This window comes from Pollachius pollachius (genome assembly GCF_949987615.1).
Source record: "Pollachius pollachius genome assembly, chromosome: 17".
NCBI lineage: Eukaryota > Metazoa > Chordata > Actinopteri > Gadiformes > Gadidae > Pollachius > Pollachius pollachius.
The window spans coordinates 11,162,600-11,175,112 of NC_136950.1; the positions used below are offsets into that span (position 1 = coordinate 11,162,600).

The 12,513-nt window shown below is 42.4% G+C and overlaps 1 protein-coding gene across 4 annotated transcripts in view; it reads left to right on the plus strand.

Annotated features, from left to right (window-relative positions):
* Window positions 1-235: 235 nt before the first annotated feature.
* Window positions 236-12,513, plus strand: part of pard3aa (par-3 family cell polarity regulator alpha, a) — a 353,818-nt gene continuing 341,540 nt past the window's right edge. For all 4 annotated transcript variants that reach the window (XM_079755248.1, XM_079755251.1, XM_079755250.1 and 1 more), the window contains exon 1: window positions 236-854. In XM_079755248.1, the coding sequence (XP_079611374.1) occupies window positions 735-854 (120 nt within the window). In that variant the 5' untranslated portion in view covers window positions 236-734. The remainder of the gene's footprint in view (window positions 855-12,513) is intronic.

Consider the following 12,513-nt stretch of genomic DNA (forward strand, 5'->3'; position numbering starts at 1 on the left):
TCGATACCTTGGTCACGCAAAGTTACATTTTTTATTTTTTTTATCGTCAAATAACGTCAGTTAAAATGTGTCCACCGCGACTTCGGGTCTATCGAAAGCCAATCACAAAGGGCGGTAATTAGCGAATGATTATTCTAACCATGGCGGCTTCTACCTACTGTACGGCATTTAATCCACCCATACAAACACGCCTACTGGGGGAACTCAACAGGCACGGTTATAAACGTGTCTCGGAAAAGTGTCCCAATGTTCAATCCGTAGCCTAGTCTGTTTATATGTAACAGCATTTCATTTATTTTAGTTATTACCATGTTCTGCTCGTAACGTTTCGTCCATCGGTTCAAACACGCGTTAAAAGCAGACACAGGCGCGCCGCTCCCGACTCTCCACGGGCGATGATAAGTTGGAGTGACTCGACTACAGCGCTGCTGCTGCTCGCGGTCACCAGAGAGCAGAGCGAGACGCCACCCCGCTCCGCGCTCGAGCCGCCAGTGCTGCTGCTCGCTACCCAAAAACAACTCACGAGGATCTAGGCGACGAATCGGCACTTTTTCCTCCCTGTGAACGAACAGGTGGCATTGGGAAAACACTTCAACTTCCTACAAGGTTTTCCTGGGAATTATATTTCAGCGTTCACCTTTTTGGGATGTTTTTTCTTGTGTCTTTGGATGCCTCGCGCTTTCTAGTCGGAATTACAAAGTAACAGGAGAAACACACACTCACCGGAGGAAAGAATGAAAGTGACGGTGTGTTTCGGGAGGACTCGTGTGGTCGTCCCCTGCGGAAATGGGACTATAAAAGTGCATAGTCTCATCGAACAAGCGGCTATGAGATATAAAAAGGTTATTGCCAAGGTAAGAACCACTGCATTCTGTCACAGTTCCCGAGGCGATCCTCAGCACGAGAGCTGCATCTGCACTGTATCCTCAATATGGCGCATTTCTTAGGAGCAGGCTTGGAAGAGTGAACAGAGTACATTATTATTCTGGATTGGAGTGGCAGTTTACTGTCTGATATGTACCCAACAATTCCGAGACAATTGCTCGATAGTTGTAAGTTGTTAGTAGTTTGGCAGAGAACGGCCAAAGGACTTTTCATTCTCCTGAAAATACAGGTCGACAAGTCGAATGCAAATATGTTACACAATTGTTTAGTTTTTAAACACACCGCGCCAATTTGTGCGTTTGTGTGTGTGTGTGTGTGTGTGTGTGTGTGTGTGTGTGTGTGTGTGTGTGTGAGAGCGAAAGAGAGACAGAGCGTGTGTGTGTGTGTGTGTGTATGCGTGCATGCTCGTGCGTGTTTGTCTGTGTGTATCAGAGGGAGAGAGAGAGGGAGTGAGAAAGAAAGAAAGAAAGAAAGAGAGATATTTAAATTTGTGTTACGTTTTCAGTGTGTCAAATACGCAATGATACCCGAATATGTCCAACGACAAACAATGTATCAATGTAGTGGAATTTGTCTGAATTCAACTGTCGCCTTGCCTTTCAGCTTTTTTTGTAGTTATGATTCAATGGGTTGATGTCGAGTCATTGGAGTGCTACTTGAAATGGAAATATACTATTATAGTCTCAATATTTGAATATACCAATTTTTCACTTTAAATAGTGTAGAGTTTCAGTACTCAGAATACTTTTTTCATGCTGGCACTGATGTAGCAATAGCAGTAGTTGGTAGTATCACTTTGTAGACAAACAATGATACAATAGGTCAACACAGACACTACAGGGCCTTCAAGTGCACTTCCTCCTTTGAACACACAGACACACATGCACATGTACATTCACACGTATACACCCATACACACACAAACAACCAATCAATTCAGTTTCCTTTTGTCTTCTTTGAGACATGGTCCAAACTGACATTTTCCAAAGACATTGTAGAACGTGGGGTAAATACCTTCATAGGTTCGTTCTATTCACCATTCCCAAATTCAGGGAATTCAGGCTTTGAAACGTGTCACAACACTCACAAGCGGTGAAGTTATATAAATGCAATAATCACCTGAGGGGAGAAACCAGGGAAGCAGAACAAGGTTTTACATTCAAACTATTTCCCTTCTCTCCTCGTGTGTGTGTGTGAACTTCATAAGCTAGGGTACCTCAGGAGTCTTAGAAGAGATGCCAGTTTTATAATACTTTTTTAAATACGCTAATAATTAAAAGCTTCGACAGAGTCCTTTTTTGTTGTGAAAGAGGGTATAAGTACATAATAACACCTGCATGGTGTTACCGCATGTTTTTTCACAAGAATCCCAGCAGTACAAATAATAATAGTATTTGCTTGTACCTGTAATTGTTTTGCATTTTGCTGTTCTCTTCTTAGTAGTGAACATGAATGCAGATATTAATGGGATCTAGTCAGAACATGTAGGGTTCCAACAACATAGCAGAGTATCAGTGAAATTATTGAACTTAAATTCATTATATATATGGTGTATTATTACAGTTCAACTACTATCCCATCAGCTATTTACGGTTAACAATTATAGATAGACAAAATACAAATGTATTTTGAATAGAATAATATTATTTTTATGAAGATTTGGCACAAGTTGATTCCTAATTTATTTTCCCTGATCAGCAGTGTTAATAACAACATATCTCTCACCAGGCTTTGATCCTTATTGGTTTTCATTATGCATGAGAGTGGTGGTGTTAAGTGTGCTGCATTCAGAATCTCCACATCAATGAGTAAGTCCAAAGCCTCACATTACGTGGCGTTCTGAAAGTGCTGTTCGAAGTTCATAAGGTCATGCCCCAGAAGTTGTGTGTTAATGTTACACAGTCGGTTTCGGTCACACTCTGTCAACTCCCATTGGAGTTTATCCACCCCTCTGTATCTCGCTCACAGTGACAGAGGGAGTCTTCTGTTGCCCTTTTTACTGACCGTGTCTGGGAACAGCGCTCAGAAGCTTGTACTCAGATCCTCAGGTGACACTTAAGCCTTGGAAAGTAAAAACATCCCTGTATTGGCTGAGTGGAGATCTCTCCGCTGCCGGAGGTTAAAGTGATGGACAATAACACGTAACATAACATATCACAGAGGGATGTATCCATTACACAAAATATCTTGTCATGATTTGTAAAAAAGTATATAAAGTGCTGTGTGAGTGATATTTATTTATTAGAATAAAGGTTATATTGCTCTATATTCTGACAGCCATCACTGATATAGAGTGTTTGGTCAGTAACATGGGTCTCCAAGTCACTCCACTCTCCAGTCAAAATAATGTATTTTTCTGGTATCCCGTTCCCACAATATCCAATCAGGAGAAAGTACTCCACAAAGGAGCGGTCCTCCTTGCGTGTTGACGGACAATGGCGGAACAGGCAACGCTTCTGGTTCCAGCGCTGCAAGGAACAACTCACAGTACATGCCAAAGAAAAAAATAATATGGTGCTGTGGTGGAGACCGCTCTGTGTCCATGTGGCGATGATGGGGGGGAGTGTATCCGACGATCCGGCTATATATTATATAGAATATATATATTCTATAGAATATAATATATAGCCACTCACCTTATAAACTCTGTCTTAGAAAGACTCAGGAATGTAGGGGCGCGGTCTGAATCTCTGTCCTCCCCCACCCTCTTTTTACTTCCTAAAAGTCAGAAGCTGTCTGCACTGTCACTGTAATGTCAGTGTTCTGTAACCGGCTACGTTGCCAAGAGGGGTAATAACTGCAAACATGAGATTGCAGTGGATTTCTTCAGTGAGATTGCAGTGGACTTTCTGGTGCTTAATGCAGACCTTGATAATAATAACATAATTAACATAAACACTTGTAGAACATCAGAAGAGTAAATCTTGACTGTCTTAGCTCAGGAGGTAGAGCAGGGTTGACCGTTAACCAGAAGGTTGCTAGTTTGATTACTTGCTCCTCCGTGCTGATTTTCAAGGTGTCCCTAAGAAAAACACCTCCCCCTTACTGCTCCCAACAAGCTGGCTGTATGAACCGTTGTAAGTCGCTTTGGGTAAAAGTGTCTACTAAATGTTCAAATTTTTAAATTTAAAATGCATACAATTCAACAAAATACATAGTAATGGATTCAACTTTGTTCGACCAGTATGTTGTTTGGGTGGCTGTTGAGAACCCTGCGGCAGAAGATCATCTTTGCTCAATTGCAAGCTCCTGCCTTTTTGTCGTACAGACATCTATATCACACTTGCTACACATCAAGGAGCCTTCAGAGAGGGATGGCTTGAACCAGCCATCAGAATGGTTGTCGGGGCTCATTAGTTCAATACACCAGACCCCTGCATTCCCCATTCCCCACTCCCCACCCGCAGTTACGTAAGAGAAGGAAGCTAACTCACTTATGTCAAAAGGAACATCATAACGGTAATTAGCCCTAATTGGGGTTGGGGGATTGCGGGGATGTGTGATCTATTGGCAGAAGAACTTAGAAGTTTGACTAAGCTTTGTGGAACACAAGGCCGTCATAGGAGGATGACTGTAATTTTGGTCAGGCAGTGTTTGGGACGGATTGTGCGTTTTGGTGTGTGTGTGTGTCGGGGGTGATGGGTTTATTTGTTTGGGCAGGCACACATTAATGTATTCCAGAGGAGATCATGGCATATTGGGAGAAACAGTGAACCTCAAGTTTGAACTCAAAGACCTCTGGCCAACCAAAACCACCACAATACCTTCGCAAGCCCGTGTTTTCCCCTCTCCCCTCAGCGCTCTCTCAATGTTCCTCATTCAATCTCATCTTGTTCCTCAAACCTTCCATCTGGGTCTCCTTTTCTCGTGTCTCTTTACCGGTCCCCCCGCCATGATCGTTGTTTGTTTCCTTCACCCAGCTGGCCAACAGCGGACACTCAGCTCCTTGCAGCTGACTGGGCGACACAGCCCTTCCTCTTAAACAGTCCCGTTTCAACTTCTCTCAGGGATTGACCTTTTTTCCCCCTGGTTTCTTCTTTTTTCTCTTTTATTAAAACATTGCACTCCTGCGGCTTGGTTGAGCCATGATAGGCCAAGGTTATGCTGATGTGGAGGGATTTATTCTCACACCAGTCGAAGGGTATTTTACACAGTATTCAGCGTGTAGAAAGTACAAAGCATACCAACTGCACCTCAATGCTGTTTTTGTTAAATTACGAAACACGTCTTTATAGTGTGATGAATCTGAGGGCATTTATTCTTATCTTAATTGAGGATTATAATTTATGTTGATGAAATGTTCATCGTTATTTTTCCACCCTTAGACAAAATGACTGGTTTACACTGCCCTGGTCGTCTGCTTCCATACTACTCATGACCGTTATGAGAAGATGCATTTATTATAAACATAGCACACTTCATTTCTTATTTTCCCACATGTCCACTTCTTACTTCAATCTAACTGTTTAAGCTCAAAGGACTATGTAATAAACTTTGATTCTCACCAGAATCTTTGTGAATGATGTTTGGTTTGGCTTCAACATCTGCTAATTATTATACTTAACAAGTTAAAATGTTGCATTCATCCATGTAGCATGAAGCATGAATAGCATGAATCAGGCTCAAATTATCTGGTCATTGTGACTTCTTGAATGGGCCTAATTTCTCCCTGCTCTAAGACATATACACATCATGTCCGTGGGTACAGAACTTCATTCATATGGGTTTGGATATCCAGTTGTGGGCAGTAGAGAGAGAGAGAGAGAGAGAGAGAGAGAGAGAGAGAGAGAGAGAGAGAGAGAGAGAGAGAGAGAGAGAGAGAGAGAGAGAGAGAGAGAGAGAGAGAGAGAGAGAGAGAGAGAGAGAGAGAGAGAGAGAGAGAGAGAGAGAGAGAGAGAGAGAGAGAGAGAGAGAGAGAGAGAGAGAGAGAGAGAGAGAGAGAGAGAGAGAGAGAATGTGTTCCTCAACCTTTCCATCTGCTGTCCTCAACCCTTCCAACCCTGTCCCTCTGCAAGGGGAACAATAAGGTTATGTGAAGAAGATGCTCCTGTCTGGTACTGCTTCAAAAACATGTTTCATCCTTTGACTTGAGCTGTCGGGGAAAATTGGGTGGAGTCGCTCATGTGCACGTGACATGCATACATACTAGTAGGTTTGAGCCGATGACCCACACACGCACAGGCGGGAATAAAAGCCCGAGGCGTGGCTCTGTGATTGTGTGACACTGGAAATGTAGCGTCTGTAGCAAGTGGAAGGTGCGGTGTACAGGCATAGGAGGTTTTAAGTGGGAAATTTATGCAGGCAACACTGTAATTTTTCTAAATATAAACATTGGCAAGAGACAGAGGATTTGAAGAGATAATCCATGGAATCCTTATTCAGGGTGTTTTTTGGTAGAGATTACAACCAGCAGAATTTTTTTACATTGTTGATCCGGTACCAAATATGTGGTTGGAAATATGCTCACATGGTGCATAAGTACTGGCCATTTCTTAGACCATGTCCAACGTTGCAGCGTTGTGTTGCTCTTTGAGGGAGCCTGGTTCTCAGCCAGTTTTTGCTGCAGTCATTGAAATGTGACACTGTGTTTCAGATTTCAATGAGACATGAGAAGCTAGACCAACAGCAATAGCTGCAGTTTCTCGCAGGGCATGGTTATTTTTCACGACGTGATCCAGGACTAATTGTTGATGATTGTTTGGATCTCATTTTTGCTCTCTGGTTCAGTTTCTTTCTTTCTCCCCAGAAACAAAATATATCAGATATCATTGCTTTTGCTCAAATGACACACATAGGTAGGCAACCCTTAAAGTTGAAGGCAGGAAATCAATGATACTACATTCTGTCTGTCTTTCTTCCACTCTCTTGTGCAGGTGAAACAACTTACGACACAGACAGTCATCCTGGGTTCTCTCCGCTGTGACATGGACTATGTTTTTCAGGCCAAGGACCTCTTGGCTGTTAGTGACACGTTGGAGGGACCCCTATTATATATCATATAAAATCGAAGCGATACAATGGCTCAGCATTGTTAGCATACATCATTACAAAAACCATGTTTCCATTTTCTGATGAAAAAAGGTTTTGGATCAAATAATTTCAGGGCCCCCCTGTAGTATCTCTGGTATAAGACATGAAAGACTTCCATGTAGAGACAGCCCAGTGTTGTCTTAACCTCGTACATGGCCTCGCTCAGACCTGCGTAGCTTCCTTCCCTATCTTGAGATAGGCTGGCTAATAATTAGCTTCAGCCGTTGGACGGTAGGCCAATGGTGTCCGCACCGCGAACACATGGTGTCTACGCACACTTTGGTCCTGAAGAGCTCTTCATCGACAGCCTCAGGAATGTTAAACCAGTTGTGTTGTGGGACGAACCAACTTATTTCTTTCGATCCTGAAAATGACTTTGTGTGTGTAAATTATTTTCTGCATAATTGGACATCATATGCTGCTGCTCCTACTCCCCGTTCTGGTGTAAAACATGTGTTTTACCTGGCTAACATTCATCAGTTCACAAAAACCAATGACCCTGACCCTGATTTCGTTTTCTCCATACAATATTTCTTGCCCATCCTTTTGGTCACTCTTGTATCGACTCACGGCTCCTGCAATGTCTGGAGGATATCTCAGTCTGTTTCCTGTCCCTCTTTGAATCAATAAACTATCCGGATGAGTTCTATGTATAGTTATAGATGACTTAGTGAAGTTCTCTTGGACTACACGGTCAGAGTCTGACTCAATTCTGACTGATATGTGATGGATCAAAAAAGGTTTCTCTCAAAGATTTTAATAAACAGATCTCGGTTTTGTGTTGTGCTGAGCAACTCTATGTTGGCCTTCGTCGGATACATTGGCATGCCTTGAAAATAGAGAAGTGCTTAAACGTCTTCAATAGTAGGTACTTGGTTTTGAAGAAGGTGGCTGCGTATTAGCGGAGATGGAAAAACTCTTTGAAGCTGGGTACGGAGAGCTTCCCCTTCAATATAGTGCTTCTGCGAGTCCTAACATGGGAGTCTGTTTTTCGACCCTCAAAGTACACACAAGCATTCCTTTTTCATGGAATAATGGCGGGTTATATAGAGAGCTGTTAGAATTGCTCTGTATGGGAACAGCCCGATACAGGAAAAGACTTCAAGCTAATTAAGCTGCTTATTTACTCTGTGTTTGTGTGTGTGTGTGTTTGTGTGTGTGTGTGTGTGTGTGTCTGTGTGTGTGTCTGTGTGTGTGTGTGTTTGCCTTTGTGTGTCTGCACACAATGGTGACACAACACTACTGCGATTTAAATCTGTCACTATGTTTATTTTCAGGAAAACCTTTAGAATATTTAAAATAAACAGTATGTGTTCCAATGCATGTAACACATACCCCCGCTCTCTCTCCCTATTTCTGTAGGTCTCTCTCTCGTTTACTTGTGTCTGTACCAGGGCTGTAAGCTGTGGTGAAGTTAGGGAGTTTATAAGCTAGAACAGAGGACCAGAAGTAGCTGACGGCTCCTGACCATATTACCTCATCCTCCCTTCATGACTGAAGTTCATAAGAAATGCCTTATTCACTGTGTGGTTAACTGGGGGGTTTGCTGTGAAGTATTTGTGTGCCACTGCTATACATCAGCCATACATGACTCTATGCTAAGCAAGTATGTTTATATTTTATAATATTATCCTTATGGAACTGCATGTCTGCATGTCTTTTTCTGGTTTTCTTATGAGCCTGGCTCAAGGATATGAGTCATAAAACAAGTTGGTTTTAGATAATCCATCAACGCGTTGAGCTAATGGATCTGCTGAATTCAAAGATTTTAATGATAAACGTACTCTACTACTTTCTTTTATCGTATTTTCACTTTTCCTTTGAGTGTATTCGTCGTTGACGTCCCGTCGATACTCCCATTCCCATTGTTTTTGTCCGCTGGATTCTCTGAGTGAGAGGGCAGCCCCTCATGCCTCAAGCTGGAAGTTGACAGCCAGAGACAAGTCCCGGCAGCGTGGACCAACTATGTGCCTGGGTGCGCTGTTTCGACTTGCGCTCGCGCCCACGACAAGCCTACTTGGGTGTGATCCACCCGTCTTGTCAACTGCTTATTTCTTGTGTCTTTCCACACGACGGCCATGTTTATTACCCTTCCAGGGAACGTTGCTGTGCTGTTAGGCCAGCGGCAGCAAAGCAGTGTGTGAGACGACTGAAGGGACCCAAACGCACTCTCGGAGCACGTGTTTTGTTTTACCTATGGAGACTTGCAAAGTGGTTTCTTATGTAACGTTGTTGAAGCGTTGAACGTTGTTTACGTACTCTCCCAAACACACACACACACACACACACACACACACACACACACACACACACACACACACACGACACACACACACACACACGACACACACGACACACACACACATACACGACACAAACTCACATACACGACACACACACATATACAAAGGTGCCCACAACCACACACATACAATTTTCTTCCATAAAAGACAACTATCACTTACCTCACCGCCCGCTACCGAATAATTTTACAATTGAAAGTTAATTCACCTCTTAATCCTCAATGACAGATGGTTGTCTTGGTGGATCTCAATATTATTGGCAACGTAAGGCCTGCACTCTGTCACTTGTCTTTGAACACATTTGTTAAATTGCATTATACATCAGAACACAACCTGTCCACAGATTTCCCTCTTGAAATTCTGAAAGTCTGTTAAGGAAAACAGAACATACAATTTTGACAGTATTGACAGTGATGGCTGCAGTTATAAATCTCACATCTCAAACAGCTCACAGGTTTTAGGGGGCGTGTGACTAGGCTCACTCAAGGCCTTGCTGTCATGTTCAATGTTGTGTTCAACAGTTTTTAATGGTGACCAAATACTTGAACATAAAAAACACTATCTAAAATGTATTATACCAAGACCTACCAAACTATCACTCTACGGTTTAATGTCATGTGGAAGCTTGGTTCTATGGATAACTTTGTATCATGTGGATTAGAATATACGTATACCAAGGCAACACCTGTGTTAAATATCTCATGTCATTTACTCATAATTTCTCAATACCAACTATAATTAATTTTATCGTATTATTGTGAAGCTCTTAGATAAACACATTGTTTATCTAAATTCTGCGAGTTGGCCACATCCGACGGGATCAAAGTGGTTTGTTGTCTGCATTACTTTGTTCTAATGCACTATGGGTCATTCATCCCTGGCATTAGCTGCACAGAAATCTCTTCTTTATAATGGCAAAGTAAATAAATGTGCTTGTGTATCATGTACACACTGCAGTTATTTGACTGTTGACCCTTGTTATGAAATGATCCTCTAGCCAGTTGTCTGTGGTGAATACAGGCTTGAATCCATGTCCGTTTGCCAAAGTGTATAAAGATATATCAATGGAATGGCTGTAAACCCTTTGTTGCTCTGACTTTTCCCCATGATCTCAACACATTGAGCTTCCCCATGCAAATATTCACCCAGGTGGAAAAAATGGACATGAAAGCAGGGGGAAAAAAGCAACGGATATCAACAAATTCTAAAATTAAAGCGATAAACCCCTATCCTGTCTTAACTCTAAAACCCATTTCCTTCGAGCCAGGGCATATTTAGCATTCAAACAGCATTGCCTACATTTTTCATGCTGTTGATGCGACACAGTGCTCTGTATTCGACAAAGACAGACTCCTCACGCTAGTTCCTTAACTTGCGCACCAAGCAAAGCTAAAACATGAAACTAACTGCGGAGCGGTGCGTTTTTGTCCCTCCTCCGTGATAGCGTTCGTGAACCCAACTCCCGCAGCTCTGGAAGCCATTATGTCGTCACATGAAATCACTGTTATATTGTCAAGCGGAGGGCTCTGTTAAACTGCTCCTAATGGCAAACATTGGAATATTTCCCCCACATGCCTGTTTATGGAGTGGAAGACGGCCATGAGTTCACCAAAACAGTTATTACTGTTACCCACTGATGCTAGATGAAATGATACAGGGACCCCCTTGCCCTTCCTTTGGGATGCCATAACTGAGATTAGATGTGTGAAAGATGCTGTTTCACATGACTGTTTCCTGTTGATGGAACCTCTTGATATCAAACTAAACCACCATACAGCTGTTTCAAGAGTGTCGAAATACGATCAGAATGCTCCCTACGCTTGAGATCTTTGATGTTTAAAGCCTAATTAATCCCTAAAGGGATTGTGTGAAGGCAATAGACCAAATCAAATCACCTTGCAATGTACCCAGGTGAGTGATTCAGGTAGGAGTTTCAGATAAGGAACGGGAAAGGATGAGGACAGTCAGTGGTCTTCAGAAGTTTTAAGCCTGTGTTACCAAAACAGTATCAAAGACGTCAGTTCGGTGGCACCTCAGCCACTCAGCGGTGAGTCCCCATGATGAGTCCACCCCCTATGTGTGATACACTGCATGGCTTTGCCCTTGGTTGTGGTTGCTTTGGTTACACAACTTAGAACCATTCGATGTGAGGGCTCCTTCAACCCCCCGCCCCCCCACAGGTGCCAATAGTCATTCAGGGATGTATGAATTCCTAGGATAAGAAATGCAATGAGTCATCTCATTCTGTGTACCTCGCCGGAAATGGCCTTGGTTGGCAAGAAAGAGTCAGCAGTGCTGTGTGGTTTTATACGTGATTGATGTGTTTTTTTTTCCATTTTTTAACATACTTAAGAATAGTCAAATACACAGAGGAAGGACAAAGTTCACTAGTCAGGGGTTTGCGCATGGCTTATTCAAAGAATTGTTTTACCGTTGCCAAGTTCTCCCGCAGTAGTCGTGATTATTACATAAAAACATTTATGTTGGTATTGGCCAGTTGTCCTTGTGACCATGCTCCGCAATCAGAATGTCTCTCTCTCTCTCTCTCTCTCTCTCTCTCTCTCTCTCTCTCTCTCTCTCTCTCTCTCTCTCTCTCTAAATATACATACATATGGACATTGTACCGTTGCAATGTGCACAATTCCTTTGCTTCTGATCCTTCAGTAATGTGGAAGCAGGTTGAGTCTGTCAACCCATGGCTTTTTGAACTTAGAACCACATGGCAGTGTTCTCCTTTTCTTTTTCGTATTAAAAGTGCTCATGTGAGTTTAGGCTTGGAGCTCTCCAGATCTATCTAATCCTACCTGATCTGAGGACAGATCACATGGTTTTAAATACAAATCCTTTAGTACGTTGGTCTCCGAAGGTAGTTCATATGTATAACTGAAGATCAAGCTATATACCCCAGCCGAGTAGACATTTTATGTCAGCAGTACATGTACACATATTAAACTCTGTGTTCTGAATCTCTCCCATCTGGCTCTGAGAGCATATGCTGTGGAAACATAACTTATAACACACGCATAAGGACAGATTTATATTTGGTTGGAAAGCATTTTTCCGAAAGTGAAGATGTGTCTTGTTCGGGAAAATGTCGACACACGATTAGTCTTTGCTGTCTTCCCAATCTGCTTATTCGTTGAAACATCAAAAGGCTTTTTAATCAGTTTCTCTTACTGAGGAAGAAGACATGTTTGAATTGGAAGATAAAGTCAGCCACAGTTCATCTTTGCTTCCGGGTTTATATGTAACTTTTGGTTTGATTTAATGTAAAAGAACATAATTGCAACTCCGC